This window comes from Trypanosoma melophagium, assembly GCF_022059095.1.
Source record: "Trypanosoma melophagium isolate St. Kilda chromosome Unknown ctg5segment0, whole genome shotgun sequence".
In the NCBI taxonomy this organism is placed as follows: Eukaryota; Euglenozoa; class Kinetoplastea; order Trypanosomatida; family Trypanosomatidae; genus Trypanosoma; species Trypanosoma melophagium.
In genome coordinates this window covers 511,127-528,350 of record NW_027125187.1, presented here as the reverse complement: position 1 = coordinate 528,350, position 17,224 = coordinate 511,127, and the positions used below count along the sequence as shown (strand labels likewise).

At 38.4% G+C, this 17,224-nt stretch overlaps 7 protein-coding genes across 7 annotated transcripts; all 7 read left to right on the top strand.

Moving 5' to 3' along the window:
- Positions 1-30: 30 nt before the first annotated feature.
- Positions 31-1,590, top strand: LSM04_002585 (uncharacterized protein; the record flags this gene model as incomplete). The annotated part of the gene is made up of 1 exon (XM_067329630.1): positions 31-1,590. The coding sequence occupies one exon, from the start codon at positions 31-33 to the stop codon at positions 1,588-1,590; it is 1,560 nt and encodes a 519-aa protein (XP_067187273.1).
- Positions 1,591-2,437: 847 nt separating this feature from the next.
- LSM04_009544 (Kinesin motor domain) lies at positions 2,438-5,743 on the top strand (the record flags this gene model as incomplete). The annotated part of the gene is made up of 1 exon (XM_067329629.1): positions 2,438-5,743. One exon carries the CDS (start codon positions 2,438-2,440, stop codon positions 5,741-5,743), a length of 3,306 nt encoding a protein of 1,101 aa, XP_067187601.1.
- A 1,244-nt stretch (positions 5,744-6,987) lies between these two features.
- Positions 6,988-7,947, top strand: LSM04_002113 (S1/P1 nuclease; the record flags this gene model as incomplete). The annotated part of the gene is made up of 1 exon (XM_067329628.1): positions 6,988-7,947. One exon carries the CDS (start codon positions 6,988-6,990, stop codon positions 7,945-7,947), a length of 960 nt encoding a protein of 319 aa, XP_067187245.1.
- Positions 7,948-8,592: 645 nt separating this feature from the next.
- On the top strand, positions 8,593-9,588 carry LSM04_009612 (S1/P1 nuclease; the record flags this gene model as incomplete). The annotated part of the gene is made up of 1 exon (XM_067329627.1): positions 8,593-9,588. The coding sequence occupies one exon, from the start codon at positions 8,593-8,595 to the stop codon at positions 9,586-9,588; it is 996 nt and encodes a 331-aa protein (XP_067187603.1).
- An 854-nt stretch (positions 9,589-10,442) lies between these two features.
- Positions 10,443-12,743, top strand: LSM04_003310 (HD domain; the record flags this gene model as incomplete). The annotated part of the gene is made up of 1 exon (XM_067329626.1): positions 10,443-12,743. One exon carries the CDS (start codon positions 10,443-10,445, stop codon positions 12,741-12,743), a length of 2,301 nt encoding a protein of 766 aa, XP_067187302.1.
- A 357-nt stretch (positions 12,744-13,100) lies between these two features.
- Positions 13,101-14,306, top strand: LSM04_000327 (Pseudouridine synthase; the record flags this gene model as incomplete). The annotated part of the gene is made up of 1 exon (XM_067329624.1): positions 13,101-14,306. The coding sequence occupies one exon, from the start codon at positions 13,101-13,103 to the stop codon at positions 14,304-14,306; it is 1,206 nt and encodes a 401-aa protein (XP_067187161.1).
- A 482-nt stretch (positions 14,307-14,788) lies between these two features.
- LSM04_003408 (uncharacterized protein) lies at positions 14,789-17,116 on the top strand (the record flags this gene model as incomplete). The annotated part of the gene is made up of 1 exon (XM_067329623.1): positions 14,789-17,116. The coding sequence occupies one exon, from the start codon at positions 14,789-14,791 to the stop codon at positions 17,114-17,116; it is 2,328 nt and encodes a 775-aa protein (XP_067187307.1).
- Positions 17,117-17,224: the final 108 nt, after the last annotated feature.

The following is a 17,224-nucleotide window of genomic DNA, read 5'->3' as shown; positions in this document are numbered from 1 at the left end:
ATAAATAAATAAATAAATAAATAAAAGTAAATGAATATTCAACAACCCCGTCTTTCAATCAGCAATTGTGTATTACCAACCGCCGTAGATTGGGTTGTTCTGCGTAAACTGCGGGAATGGCACACGACATCTAAACAAACCATTAGTTCAACAGTAATTACACCAGTGCATGCGAATCCAACACCATTTTGGATATCTGCTAAAGTGGCTCGACACTTGGCGAACATATTAACACAAGAGAATCAAACAGCCGTAAAGACATCTTGTTCTTCTATGAATAATAAAGTCTTCTCAAGTAAATATACACCATCATCTACAGCCAAACGTGACGGTGTATATTATTCCGTTAATTGGGATCGAGCCGTAAATGTGTTTGGTTTATCGTATGTGAATACAGCCGATACTTCCTTTGCTTCTATTGTAGATTCTACGACTTGTGTTTCTTATAATATTCCTATTGATGAAACCGGCGATGTTCTCTGGTCTTTACTGCGAAGACCCTCATCATCATCTCATCTTATTGGGAATTCCTATTTTCACTCTAATATGCAAACAAACATGAGGAAGCAGTATACACATAATAATACTATTACTAATACAATGATGATGATGGAATCTAATTTCATAAAAACACGAGATAATCTCTTATTTACTTCACCCTATTGGTTAAATGTATCCACACTGGAAAAACGCTGGCGGGGTGTGCGAATAGCATCAAACAGAACAACAACGCCGGTGTATTTAAAAGACGGTAAAATGTCTTTTATTAACGCCGAACAAACCACAGATGCCTCACAATTTACATCACTTTCATGTATTCCACAAAGACGACATCAGTATCTTTCGTGCAGTGGGGTGCAGTATTTTTCATGGGATTTTTCAGAAAAACTCACAAGCGCCTTTACAGATATGAAGAGTCCTACACAAACTATAAACTCTTCTTCTTCTACTATTAATTCTACTATTAATTCTTCTTCTTCCATGACATTAACAAATGGTAAAACAGATCTCTCGGCCACCTATCATACCAAAGAAGAAACAATGACGGAAACACCCAGTAATCTCTGGTTAGATGTGGAGTTGATTGAAATGGCTGGTTGGTCACTGCAGAACACCGCCGTCGCTATTGAAGTTCCACAGAGTGAATACATACAATTATCATCACAACAACATAATATACACAAAAACTTAAATAATAAATCGTTCATAACAAAAAAAGAAGAAAAAGAAGAAAGGAGAATTATTGTGAATGCCGCATATCTGGTAGAACGGGATCCACTACTCGATCTCATTGCCTACAAACCAGAGTGTTTATTAATAAACGGAATAGCAAATGTGGATGCGGCCACAATTCTTCGCCTCGCTCTCTTCGCTATTGCGATGAAATATACAAATAACACGTGGTTGTGTGCTTCACTGGTGCAACAGCAACAACTACGCGGAATAAATGGAAATAACATTACTGGTGTGGAGGCCAAATTACACTACAGCTGGGAGTCAAAGTTTACGGTGACGGTTCTCATTAACGTGGATGAACTGCACATTACACCAGAGCAGCTCATGCAGTTGCGTAACAGAGATGGAGAATGATGATGGTGAGAGTATCATCTTCTGTATACTCTTTTTATTTTTATTTTTATTCACAGTTAATTTAAGTTAATTATACATATTATTTGGGATAATAAATTCTGTATTTCTTTATTGGTGTGCGTATTTTCTTATCCTTGACACATATCTAGTTTTTGTTATAACTGAATATCTCTGTGATGATAGAATTATCCACAAAACATAAGAAAATAATACAATGTTATTTTTCACTAATTGATTGTAAAAATATATCTTCCCCCTGTTCCTCTTCTTTTTGATTTAACAAGAAAATAAAATAAGAAAACGAAAAAAAAATTGATTAGTAGTAAAAAAAAAAGAGCAAAAAAGGCATCTTAGTAGATATCTACATATATTTGGGCCAAAAAATATAAAAAAATATATTTTTTGTCATTGTTTTTAGTCTTCATTGTTTTAACTTGCGAAGGGAAAAAACAATTACACTCAAAGGGGATAACAAACCATCTTCAATAATAGTCCCCAATTCTTTTCGCACTTTGTTTTGGAGATTGCATATATATATATCTTTCTCTATCAAGAAACACTATATAATCCATATAGTTTTACTCTCAAGAACACACAAGTATATATACTTTCAAAAGCGTAAGAAGAAGATATATTTTAACTATTTTGGGATTACGTATTGCTTTTTCTAATATCAAGTGAGTAATAATAGTAATAGTAATAATAATAATAATAATAATAATAATAATAATAATAATCATACTATTATTATATACACAAACGTCAGTGATTTCACCCCCTCCGCTTATTGTTTTTATTCATTAAAATAATTCAGCGCATTACAAAGTCATCTACCCAGTTACCCAAAATGGAGCAGCGAATAACGGTAGCTGTTCGTATTCGACCACCCTTGGAAAAGGAACGGTATGAACCTTTGTGTGCCCGTAAGGCAAATGATGGTCAAACCATTATTATTAAAAATGAAGAAACAAACGGTGAGCCTGTGGCATTTCAATTCGATGATGTCTACGATGGAGAGGATGATCAACAGTCTGTGTATGAACAGTCAGTGCAGGAATTGGTAGATCACGCACTGCAGGGAGTTAATGTGACGGTTCTCACATATGGTCAAACGGGTAGTGGTAAGACGCATACCATTCTTGGTAGTATGTCTCGTGGGACATTAACATCAGAGTCTGGTATATTCCTTCGTATCTTTCAGGATCTTTTCTCGTATAGAAAAGCCATGGAGAAGCAGTTACATATAATTATTTTTCTTTCAGCTGTAGAACTTTATATAGAGGATGTGATGGATCTCCTTTCTCAACGAAAGAAAATTAAACTTCGTGATACACCTGAAGAAACGCTTACTCCAGGTATAAATACTGTTGAGGTGGAAACTATGGAAGATGTAATGCGAAGTTTTAATATAGCCAACACATACCGATCTGTTACATCTACAAAAATGAACGATTCCAGTTCTCGTTCACATGCTCTTTTTTTTATTGATCTTTTTCAAGTTCCCATCAATGTTTGTCCTCAACGCCCATCACGAGAGCAATTAATTGATGTTAATGGTATTCCTATTAATGGAAGTATCAATGGACTTGTCCGGTCACGTATTGCATTAGTAGATTTGGCTGGAAGTGAAAGAGTAAAACGATCTGGTGTGGAAGGACAAGCCATGATAGAAGCACAGGCTATTAACAAATCTTTATCTGCGTTGGGAACTACTATAAATGCCATGTACACTGAAAATATACATATTCCCTTCCGAGATTCTAAATTGACTAAATTACTTAAACCATCTTTTGTAGATCGTGCCGCACGTCTGCTTCTTATTGGACAAATTGCCCCACCAAGTTGTAGTGCTCAGGAGTCTCAAGGAACACTTCGTTTTTGTGATCGTGTAAAGGGATTAAAGGCGGGAAAAGTGGTTGGATTTCTCGATCCCGAAGAGGAAGAACGTTATCTACGTTCACTGCGAAAACAAGAGGAATTACTTGCGGATCTTCATATAGCAGGGGCAATGTTTTATTATCAACCACAACGACCATCTGCTATGGCAAAAATAAAAGGTATAAGTGTTAAAGAGGCACGTAATGAAGCTATAAATTCTCTCAGTGTAAATGCAGGTAATATTGAAACGATCAAAGAAGCGGAGATTAAACGCTCTCTTGAGGAAAAATTAGCGCGAGAACAGGAAGAAATGGAAGTTGCATTTGTTGAAAAATCAAATAGTATGATTGAGGAATATGAAACATTGACACATGAGAATAAAAAGATAAAGAAGAGTCTTAAACGTCTTACAGAGCAACAGGAAGCAGAGGTGGAGGAGAAAGTAATGGAAGCCAAAAAAACCAAAAAACATCGAGTGAAATTAGAAGAAAAAATAGAAAGTTTTAGGGAGGCGTTACGAGAACTAGGACAAAAGGAAGAAGAACTCACCAATATGAGTAAGAATCCTACATTATTAGAAGAAGAAGAGGGAGAAGGAAATGGAAAAGGTGAACAAGATGTTAAAGGTCTTTCAGATGAAAAAAATGAACAAGATAAATTGATTCATTTAATTATCCAAGAATTTCATACACACTTAACAGAACTTAATCAAATTCATGCTCTTTATGTACAACGTCTGGCCGCTACACAAAGACAGAGATCTCAAGTAAGACGAGTTAAAGTATTAAGTTCTGAAATAATAACAGATAGTACATTGGTGTATGATATTATTGACTTTGTTATTGATCGTGCAATTGATATTGCAGATGGTGTTATTGATCCATTAAATAAATATTCATGGCATGATATTGATGGTATCAGTCGTGTACTTCGAACTGGAGAACAATGGTATCCACCTTTAATAACTGAAGTAAAGAATGAATCTGAGATATGTGACGCTTCTGTTTATCATAATATAACATTTCTCAGTTCTGATGATAGTGATGCGGAGAATTCTCATTATCCCATGGAAACTCGTCGACGTTTTGTTGAAAATAATGGTGTGGAGATTGTTGACAGTAATGATGAAGATGTGGATTCTCTTGATTATAGTCAGGCATCAGATGTTCCACTTGCTCCTAATAAAAACGCCTTAACAAATGCCGATAGTAAGAGAAAAAATCAACAAAAAACAAGTAAATTAGGAAAATCTAAGAATGGAAGAGATAATACTGTTGCTGCTACGGGTGCTACTACTAATGCTAATGCTGATAATGATGATTATGGTTATGATGATGATGAAGAAGAAGATGATGATGATGAGGAAAATGATAATAATGGGAAGTCAACTAAAGGAGATTCTTCTGAGTTACAAGACTCTGCTGAAGGTACGAATGCAGAAAAAACTCAATCTCAACGTCAAGGAGATCAGCAACATCTTATGCGTGTTTATGATTCACCAACTTTGGTACAAGATTTGGTTAGATTCCTTCGAGGTGGAAGTGTCATGTTAAAACATGGACGAAGTGGAAAACCCCATCGTCGTCATTTCTGGGTTTCTATAATACAAAATAGACGTAAATTATTATGGATGGATCCAAATGCAAAAGCTTCTGCTGATAGATCTTCTATTGATTTCCGCGATGTAAGCTACATCCAACTAGGTTGTTTCAGCAAGGTATTTAAACGTCATCCAGTTTCCCCACGAGATCCTGTTTTTTACCGTAGTTTCTCTATTGGATTAAAGGATGGGGGTCGTACCGTCGATATTGTTGCGGATAGTGTACCAGACTTTGAGGCGTGGGTTGTGGGATTGTCAAATTTGGTCTGTGTGGATCCTGTTTGGGGAGGAAAGCTTGATATCACACGGGAGAGAAGTTTTGAATCTCTTAACTGCTTTGAGGCAAGTCTGTGCGAGAGTAATTATATTTACCCATCACAGTATATAATGCTAAAGAGGCGGGTTCGACGCAGGGCGGAAAAAACATTACGGATACTTAAGCAATGTGGAAACAATACACAAAAGGCGTATGCCATTCTGAAAGGTATTCATCCACCAGCTGTTAATGAGAAGGGTGCGTTGTATCTCACTAAGGGAGAACTACGTTTTATGGGACGTGATGAGATGGATATTATGCGAATCACAAAGATATGGATGCTTTTTCAGCAGATGAATATCGTCTATGATGACAACTTTGTTCCGGCAACGACGTTTGGTATCACGGAACGTCATTAATACCTCTCCCAAAACAAATGAGTAGAGAAAGAAGCAAATAATAAAACTAATAATAATAATAATAATAATAATAATAATAATAATAATAATAATAATAATAATAATAATAATAATAATAATAATAATAATAATAAAGAAAGCAAAAAAAGATACGTTAAACAATACGTAAGATACTTTACATAATATTCCCCACAAATTCAGGTGAAGGTCGCAACCAGTAGAAAGAAAGATAGAGAGGAAGGTATAGGAATAAAGTTATACGTAAATATATGTATATTCTTGGTGCATATCTCTGATGTGACTCTGACTGTGACTTGAGGCTAGCTCAAAAGAAGTTATGTTTTTTTCTCCTCTTTTTAGCTTCAATGCCCCACATGGTTTCATATAGTCTTCTACTGTGGTTAATGAATAACTGCAATACACATTCATTTTTTTCTTATTTTATTTTCTTTCCTTTTTTTTACTACTCTATGCATGAATACATATGTTCGACAAATTGTTGTCTACTTTTTTAAATCCATTTACCACAATTTTGGCAATGTTTTTCTTATTGTGGTACCACTTCGTGCATTTGTACATATAAATTACTTTATAGAAGAAAGAGGAAATTGTTTTTGTTTTTCTTGCCATATTACCTTAATTCTTGTAAGTACTTTTATTGAATCACTGCACAGACCCGTATATGCGAATTTATACAGACCCTTAAACACACACACACATAAAAAAAATGTGTTTTTGTATGTCTACATTTTTTCAGCCTATTAATTTTTATCACTTGTCTTTTTTTTTCTCCTCTGAAAAGAAAAAAAAATAGGATGAAATAAAACTCATTGCCATTAAATGTCCCATAAAACGTCTTCTTTTTTAGAAAATAACTTTGCAGCAGGCCTTTCTTTTTCTCTCTTTTTGCCATTACTGGACCATTGTGCTTATTGACGCTTTCCTTACAGACTTCCCCTTTTTTTCTTCATAAGGATTAATACGGCTAACACAGTGTGAATTCTGGAAGCTACAACTAAAATGATGGTATAGAATATTTCTATACTTGTTCTTTCTTTCCTTTTTTTTCCCCATATCTATGTGAAACAGTGTAACTCGGCCTCTTTGTCAATAGTGATTTAATTATTATCCTACGAAGGAGTGAAGGTATTTCTAAAAACGAGAGAAAGAAAAGAAGCAGAAAGAAAAACAATCCATCTCCTGAGGAGCAACGCAGACAAGAAGTAAACCGAGTGTTCCGCATCATGACTGCCCACAAGACCGTCCCACTTCTCGTCCTCGCTGTTGCGATGAGTCTTCTGCTGCTCGCCTCGCCGGCCCATGCGTGGTGGTGCAGGGGCCACATGGTCGTGGCGGAGATCGCCCGCCGGCACCTGGAGCCCAATGTGGCGGCGCTCGTGGAGGAGGCCGCGGCGGATTTCAGCGTGAGCGGCCCGTTCCCAAAGAGCCCAGACCTTGTGCAGCTCGCGTGCTGGGCGGATGATATCAAGGCACTGGGGCTTGGTGTGATGCGGGAATGGCATTTCATTGATAATCCGTATAATCCGCAAAATATCACCATTAAGAAGTGCCCCGTATCACCCGATAATGTAAAGACTGTAATTACCGGATTGGTGAGAACTCTTCAAAACCCCGGGAAATTGACTTTACCGAAATATGTAAGGAATTTTGCCATCGCCAATCTCGTACACTTCTACGGTGACATTCACCAGCCACTGCACGCCGCTGAATTGTTCTCACCAGCGTACCCAAATGGTGACAAGGGCGGTAATACTGAACTAATACACATCCGTGGCGCAACTATGAAGCTTCACGCCCTCTGGGACTCCATCTGTGAGGGCCCACAAGTGGATCCGCCACGCCCGCTCAGCGCCGCTGACTACACAGACATCAAGAAGTTCGCTGACTATCTGGAGGATACATACAAGTTCACTGCGGAGGAAAAGGCCGAAAAGAACGCCTCCGTAATGGCGGAAGAAAGCTACACGTATGCCGTGGAGGTAGCGTATCCTGGTATCAGCAACGGTGTGACAGTGGACGAGAAATACCTCGCGCAGTGCAAAGCCACGGCGGAGGAACGAGTTGCCCTTGCCGGCTACCGCCTTGCTACTCAACTAAACGTCCTCTTTGCCGATTCCAGCATTAAGGAAACATACGGTAAATATATACTATCGTTCGTGCTAGTCGCTGTCTCTTGCTTTTAAACTGTTTTCGTTTCTTCTGTCCATGTCAGAAGGTATTGGATGAAAACCGTTGGATATGCTATTGGTCATATTCGTACAAAATACAAGGGAATATATAGAGGTTTTTATTTTTATTTTTTCCTTTTTAGTGAAACTTAATGTAGTGGTTATGCAGTTATAGTTGGTGCTAATAGGCAATGAGGGCAAATGCCACATCGCAGATTAACAACAATGAAAATGTAACTAAATTTTTCATCGATTTCTGTCCTCTTGTAATTCTGATTATTTGCGAAAGTACTGGAGGAAATAGTGTACACAATCGAATTCTTCAGGGCAATTATTTTTGTTCACTTATCTTCATTTCTGTTTTTTATTTTTCTTTTTGAATTACTGACATTGGGGTGGTGTGTTACTTTCTTGGTTTTCTTTTTTGTGTATCTCTCCATGTCTGTCTGTTCATTGCGCTGACTGCTGCGCTACTAATGGAGTGTGGTCTCTCTCGTTCCCTTTCTCAGGCTATTCATCTTTGTCAATAGTGATTTAATTATTATCCTACGAAGGAGTGAAGGTATTTCTAAAAACGAGAGAAAGAAAAGAAGCAGAAAGAAAAACAATCCATCTCCTGAGGAGCAACGCAGACAAGAAGTAAACCGAGTGTTCCGCATCATGACTGCCCACAAGACCGTCCCACTTCTCGTCCTCGCTGTTGCGATGAGTCTTCTGCTGCTCGCCTCGCCGGCCCATGCGTGGTGGTGCAGGGGCCACATGGTCGTGGCGGAGATCGCCCGCCGGCACCTGGAGCCCAATGTGGCGGCGCTCGTGGAGGAGGCCGCGGCGGATTTCAGCGTGAGCGGCCCGTTCCCAAAGAGCCCAGACCTTGTGCAGCTCGCGTGCTGGGCGGATGATATCAAGGCACTGGGGCTTGGTGTGATGCGGGAATGGCATTTCATTGATAATCCGTATAATCCGCAAAATATCACCATTAAGAAGTGCCCCGTATCACCCGATAATGTAAAGACTGTAATTACCGGATTGGTGAGAACTCTTCAAAACCCCGGGAAATTGACTTTACCGAAATATGTAAGGAATTTTGCCATCGCCAATCTCGTACACTTCTACGGTGACATTCACCAGCCACTGCACGCCGCTGAATTGTTCTCACCAGCGTACCCAAATGGTGACAAGGGCGGTAATACTGAACTAATACACATCCGTGGCGCAACTATGAAGCTTCACGCCCTCTGGGACTCCATCTGTGAGGGCCCACAAGTGGATCCGCCACGCCCGCTCAGCGCCGCTGACTACACAGACATCAAGAAGTTCGCTGACTATCTGGAGGATACATACAAGTTCACTGCGGAGGAAAAGGCCGAAAAGAACGCCTCCGTAATGGCGGAAGAAAGCTACACGTATGCCGTGGAGGTAGCGTATCCTGGTATCAGCAACGGTGTGACAGTGGACGAGAAATACCTCGCGCAGTGCAAAGCCACGGCGGAGGAACGAGTTGCCCTTGCCGGCTACCGCCTTGCTACTCAACTAAACGTCCTCTTTGCCGATTCCAGCATTAAGAAGACGAGTGGTGAGTATTTGGTTGCTCACGTAAAAAGGTTTTTCCTTGTATATTACAACTGGTTGACGGGCAACGAGGAAGAGCGTTCGTAACATAAAATGATTTTTTTTTTCTCTGATTCTTTATTTATTGTTTAGTGTTTTTCGTTCGAAAGGAAAAGGAAGTGCGGTTTATGATGATATCTTCACTTTTGAATGTATGGTATCAAATGTTCGTTTTAAGACAAGTGGCACCACTTTTTTTTTTCTCTTTGTTGAATTTGTTTTTTTTGGCGGAGGTGGGTGGGTGGGATTTAAGACGCCGTTACATAGTGAATTTGATTTTTGGTTTCGGTGGGTTCTCTTTCTATAGAAGTAGTTGAGAAAAGTTCTTAATTTCTTTTTTTTTTGGTTCAGTGTGAAATGTGAGAGTGTTTTTTTTTTCTTGATTTTTTTGCTTTGTTTCTTTTTGGCCTTTTTTTTTGTTTTTCGTCCCATATATGTAACTATATCATTTATGTATTTCTTTATAGAGTTATAGAAGGAAAATAAAAAGGTCAAGGGATAAGTGAAAGAAATTTTTCAGATTATTTCGTTGATATGTTTGGTTTTCATTTTAATTTTTCTTATATATGTAACTGAAATAAAAAAAGGAATAGAAGACGTTTTTCTTCGTAACAACGGAAGAAAAACAATCCATCTCTCTGTTACACCCCTTTTTTCTCTTTTTGTGTGTTTTTTTTTCATTGTTTTACTTTCCCTTTAAATGTACGTTTCGACTATCATACTTTTGTGCATGCATATGTCTGTTTGTATGTGTGTGTTTTCCCTTACATTATACACAGTGTTACCTATTCTCACCAATGATATGTTTACTTTTATAATCCTCCTTTTCTCTCTTTCTCCCTTTCTCTTTTTTTCTATATATTTATTTATTTCACTACGCAGTGCTGGAGAGGAGGGGTTATATGAATGAGACGGCGCTGGTGGACGGGGTGCCGGTCCCGTGTGTGATGGCCCGCAATCAGGTGCTGGTGCTCTTCCCGCGGGGACTCGCCGGCCTGCGGGCGGCTGACGGGGAGCGGGAGTTTGTGTTCCCCGACAGCGACGGGGTCGTCCGCCTCACAGCGGGGGCCGCCTACACACTCGCCATAACACAACCACAATTACAACAAGCACATTTACAACCACAATTACAACCATTAAAGGAAAGGAGTGGGATGATGTGTAAAGGTGCACGACAGGAGGCGGTGGGATCGTGGGCACCCATTGTGGCACCGGCTCGTGTAGGGACTTCAGCGGGAACAGGCGCAGAGGAGGAATTTCTCTTTCGGCCACCGGGTGGTCCGGCGTTTTTGTATGGTCAATATCCACGGGAAGCTATGCGACCACCTTCTGCACTTCAGGCTGGATATTACGTAAATAATGGAAATAATTTGTACAATGTCGGTGATGCGAGTTCTATAACGGAAGGAGATATGGGACGCCAAACAGTAGAATTTTCAGGAGATTTGTTTTGTTCACCAGAAATACGTTTTAATGAACGTCCAGGAAAACTCATTCAAGATCGTGTACACGAGTATGTTTTTCTTCCTATGATTGCTATTCGTATTGTTGATACACTTGAATTTCAACGACTTCGTACCTTAAAACAACTTGGAACAGCTGTTTATCTTTATCCAGGTGCAACACATACACGATTCGAACATTCTATTGGTGTGGCTCATTTGGCTTCTGAGATGGTTAATCACATTTCAATATGTCAACCTGAATTGGGTATTACAAGAGCTGATATTCTTTGTGTAACAATTGCAGGTCTTTGTCATGATATTGGTCATGGTCCTTTTAGTCACTTGTTTGAGCACGTAGTAAATAGAATTAGAACGGCAAAAAGACCGCAACACTTATGGCATCATGAAGAAATGTCAGTACGTCTTTTACGACGTATTCTTTCACGATTAAATCTTTCAAGTTATGGTCTTAATGAAGAAGATGCCCTTTTTATGGAACTCTGTATATCAGGGTTAGCACCACGAGCACAATGGCCAAATAATGTTGGAAGACCACCTAGTAAACGTTTTCTTGTAGATATCGTAGCAAATAAAAGAAATGGTATTGATGTTGACAAACTTGATTACTTTTTACGAGATTCTCTTGGATGTTATGGACGTGCAGTTGTTGATGTTCATATTCCTCGACTTTTAAGCGCATGCAAAGTCATGTGTTTTGAAGGTGAGTATCAGATATGTTTTGAAGAAAAAATGGCTCTTAGTTTGGGTGAAATATTTAATGTTCGTGCAAAATTACACAAACATGCTTACCAACATCGTATTGTAAAAGTTACAGATTATATGGTATCTGATGCCCTTTATGAGGCTGATCCATACTTTAAAATACGTGGAAAGGATGGTCGTCTTATTCGCATGTCTGAATGTGTAGAAGATGAAGAAGGATTTTGTCAACTTGGAGATTGGGTGTGGAATGCTATTGCAGCTTCTGGTGATTCGCAACTTGCGAGGGCTCAAGCTATTATAAAACGCATTAATGAACGTGATTTATATACAGTGGTTGGTATGGCATTGTTTGCACGTTACCAAGTACGACTTACCGAAGAAAGTATACGGGAAGAAGTTTTAAATTATTGTTTTCCAATAGGAGATAATCCAGAGTTACGGGATGCGATAGAGGCAACTCTGATAGTTTCATTTATCACAATCACATTTGGCAGTAGCGATGAACAGGGTGTACCAGATGACCCTATTAATCACGTAACTTTTTACAATCCAAAGAATATGGAGTATGGTGCTTTTAAACTTCCGAAACGACGTATGAGTCCTCTCTTCTCACCAAGTGAATATGGTGAACGATTGGTAATTGTAATGGTACGTGATAGAGTCTTTATGGATATTATTGCATCTGCATTTGATACATGGAAGGAACGTAATGAACGACATCTTGGAGTTGCCGTTCCGACACATAACATGCGTAAGGAGGAAAGTCCTGGTAAAGGATCTGCCTTGGCAAGGCGAATAACAGAGAGTAATAGTAGTTTTAATGGTGAGGAATTCCATCCCAATTTGTTTCAGCTTTCTGGAAATTCTAGACCAGGAGAATTTCCCAATAGTGAGCAGCAACCGAGTCAACTATCAGTCCAGGGAGTGGAATCTAGAGGGGAAAATACATCTGATAATAAAACAGACGATTCAGATAAACAAGAACAGAATGCAAGTGCAGGATCTCAACGAAAACGTGTTCGTAGTGAAATATAAGGAAACTGGTAAACATTAGTGAGATTTCCTTTTTTTTTTATGTTTTTATTGTTTAGTATTGTCGTTGTGTTAATATTTGCTCTCTTTATCTCTCTCTCTCTCTCTGTATTTCTGTCTCTTTATGTACAACTTGTCTCACCTGTTTTAAATTATAATAAATTTCTTCTCATTATTTCTTCTCTATTTGTTGTCTTGTTTTTTTTGTCCTTCTTCCTTGAGCCTCTCAACCACTGGCAATATATATATATATATTTATTATTTGGTCATTTGTTGGCCTCTGTGGGAATAGGTAAAGGGGAAAAAAAAGAAAGAAAAAGGGAGGTGGTGTTTATTGTTGCAGTGATATTCTACAGGAATATGTCCTCCGATTGTCATTCTTTTCGTGTTATTTACGAGAATGAAGATTTAGTTGTTGTTAACAAACCGCATGATGTCCCAATGGATGGAGAGGAATATCCCATTACCGTGGAAAAATGGGCATTATCACACCTAGAAAATACCAGCAGTATGACTACTAATACAAATAAAGACGAGAATACCTCTTTGAATGCGAAGGATAAACAAATGGATGGAAAAAAGCGAGTAAAGTTTGTTCATCAATTAGACTACGCCACTAGTGGAGTGTTGTGTGTGGCCTTTTCAAGAGAAATGGCCGCAAGACTCTCTCACTGTTTTGAGATGCGTACTACACAAAAAGCTTATTTGGCTATACTCCGTGGAATAATACCACCACTGAAGAAGGAAAGTTGTTCTTGTGGCGATGGTAATAGTAATAGTGATAGAAAGTGTATTTCTGCTGGTGTGGAGTGTTATATTAAATCAACGTATTCCAATGCGGTTCGCATAGTTACACTGGACGAATTACCGAACGCCGACTTTATTCAAATGTGTATAAGTGATGCCGTCAGTTCTAACAGTAATAATAAGAAGAATAACAATGAAGAGATGCACATGGATGAGATTTCTTCTTCTTTTCTTATTGCGATAGATCTTCCGGTGGGATATGATGATAGTGATCCGGGTGGATTTCGCATGGCAGTGAATGGCCGAGATGCACGTGAGAGTTTAACTTACATGTATGTTCTTCAACGTGGATATATGCGGCATCCAACAGAGAAAACGACTATTCCTGTAACGAAAGTAATTCTCATTCCACGAACTGGACGTCGACATCAACTTCGTGTACATTGTCATACACTTGGATTTCCTATTCTTGGCGATGTCACGTATGACGCGATTGCATCACCCAAAATTGTAGTAATAAAGACCGCAGAAGGAAAAGAAGAAGAGATAGAATGTATGAAGGAAGATATGAATTGGAATAATAACGCAACTATGCATGCGAATATTTGGGAACGTATGATGCTTCATGCATGGCGTCTTTCATTTCCTGTTAGTGTGGAATTACTGCGATGTGGAATGGAACGATATATGCAGAAGAGAAAACGGCGGCGTGTGCGGTTGGGTTTAGAAGCCGCAATAAGTAGTGAAACTCCTGTAGAGTGGACACACTTCAAGACAGAGGATCCTTTCGCAGATTACATCTCTAAATCACCGTTATAATACTACTACTACTACTACTACTACTACTACTACTACTACTACTACTAATAATAATAATAATAATAATAATAATAATAATAATAATAATAATAATGATTATTATTATTATTATTATTATTATTATTATTATGATTATTATTATCACTAATGAGATGAGGGAAGCTGAATTTAATTTCTTCACATGATATTTCACTTGAATTCGATTAAATCTGGTGTATGAGTAATATTGATGCTCTACTATTTAAAATACATCCAGAAAGAGGTATGCTAGTTTATGAAAATATACGTAAAGCTCTATCTATCTATCGATCTAATATATATATATATATATAATTGGTCTATTATTTCTATCTTTAGAAATAGACTATATTGCATATGTAGATGCACCTCTTTGCTCTAATTTTTTTTTCCTTCACTCGAATCAATTAATCAAATCAATGAAACAAATAAATAAATAAAATAACAAATAACAAAGCAAAGGAATGCTACATGAAGTGTATGCCCCGAAAGATGTTGACGCGGTAGCATGGAGTCGTCAGAAGAAAACGGCGTTTCTTCGCCTCCTCTCAGACATGCAAAAGGGGGTGCAGCAGCCGCGTGTTATTCTTCTTTACGGCCCAACAGGTTGTGGTAAACTCACATCTGTGCAAACACTATTGCGTGATGTTTGTGGACTTCCACCGCTGGTACAAGTACTGCACACCAGTGAAACTACACCGCCGCAGTACTATCAATATCTAATGGATACATTCAGCGTACAGGAGGGAACAGACGGTAGTGGGTGGGGGTCTATGGCGGTTAAGGGTTCAGCCAATTTAAATTCATCGAATGAAATAAATGTGAATGGAGGAAACAGAAGACAACATCAAGAAGGAAGAATTGTCGTTCGTCTTGTGAAGTATTATGGAGAGGCTCCAATGTCACACTTACACACACTTACACTTCGTTTTCTTGACCACTACGATACATGGAGGCGAGTTTATGCTTCTTCTTCTTCTAATTCTTCTTCTTGTATAAATTATGAGAGAAACTCTACTCATAACACAAATACAGGAATTGTGGGAGATTTTTCGCTTCTTCGTCGTCACTTTGTAATATTTATTGCTACCACGCATGATACACATAGTGATAAAGTGGCACTTTCAAAATCTTTTCCCACTCGTGTTCTTCTTCATCCCTCTCTTCAGACATTTCATTGCACACCCATCACAACGCGTAATATGGCGACTCGTGTAAAAGAAATATTAAAAATAGAAATGCGACAACGTTCTTTATTTAATACAGAGTGTTCAATTTCGGATGAAGATATCGGGGTTCTCTGTGAAAATAGTCATGGGGATATACGTCATGCGTTGCTTCAATTAGAATGGTATTTATTGAGTCGAAAAGAATCACGAAAAGACTCTCATTTTGTGTCAGCTAGCCATAAATTAAAGCGAAAACAAGAGAAAACGAAAATTTCACAGAAAGTAAAAAATGTGATGGATATACTTGATGAGGGAGAAAATGTGAGTAGTGTGGAATGTACTTCAGAGTCATCTCTAGGTATTAAGATGAACTCTAATAATAATAATAATAATAATAATAATAATAATAATAATAATAATAATAATAATAAAGAAGAAAAAGAAAATAATATATCTATGCTATTTAGAGATGAGTATCTTGATGTAGCCCATGCCACAGCACGTATTCTTACACAGAAATACACCATGTCAACCGTTGCGGAAGAACTAAATGTTGAACCTGAAAAACTACTTGGATACTTAACAAACAATATGCCGGCTTATTTCCATTCTGATCAAATACACGAATACGCCGCATGTGCTGCTGCTGCAAGTTCTGCAGATGCTTTACGTGCTTCTGGTGTATTTAACAAATGGAGACGTTCAGGAGGGGAACTGCACACTACACGGGTTACATCATCTGATGAAAATGATGGGGCGGGGGCTATTGGTATGGATCTCCTCTCACTTATTATCTTTACAAATAGTTATATGGTTCATCATAAGGATGTGCACACACCACGGGCGTTTGTGGCCCAAAGACCACCACCGTATTATCCTTCTGCATATCCACGTTTGAGAGAAGTTACACGACAGATGCGAAAACGTTCGAGGAATACGTGGGGCTATAATAATAATAATAATAATAATAATAATAATAATAATAATAATAATAATACATTTAGAGACGCTGAAGCCATACTTGTACCAGAATTACTTTCAACGGAAGCAGATTGGCGTCAAGACTTCTTACGTCGATTACAGTTACATTCTTCAGATGGTGTTAAGTTAAGTGGGAGGGAAATTGATATTGTTCGAGAGAGTCTTCCATCGCTCATAAACAGATGTAGTGCTTTAGATACCGTTCTACTGGAGTACCTTCCGTATGCAAGGCACATCGTACTGGATCGTCCCTTACATATCGTCAAGAGAGAGAAAACTATAAAAAATAGTTCTTCTTCTTTTGGTACTACTAATAGTAATATTTTGACATCCTTGCCTGCCAAAGGGTTTGTAAATAAAACGACATCTGACATTACAGGTCCAAGAAAGACGTTATTTTCGTTTCCCATCACACAAGGAACAGAAACACCTGTGAAACGAATGTGTTCTATGCTGCGGTATAATGTGATTTGTTATGGTTTACCAGAGAAACCTCCTGTGCGTAAGGAATACTTCACACTTACCACTGAGAATGAAAGTGAATATGATAATGCGGATGACAGCAGAATTGGGACGGCTTTCCCAAACACATCCCAGTCAATGTTACCAGATGGAGAGGAAATTGAAGAATACAGTGATTGAGAGAGAGAGAGTTGGATGGGGTGTGTGTGGGAGGTTTGGATGGGAGAATGACTCCTCACATCCCTTCGTTTTTTCTATTTATTATTATTCTTGCTTATCTCACTTTAT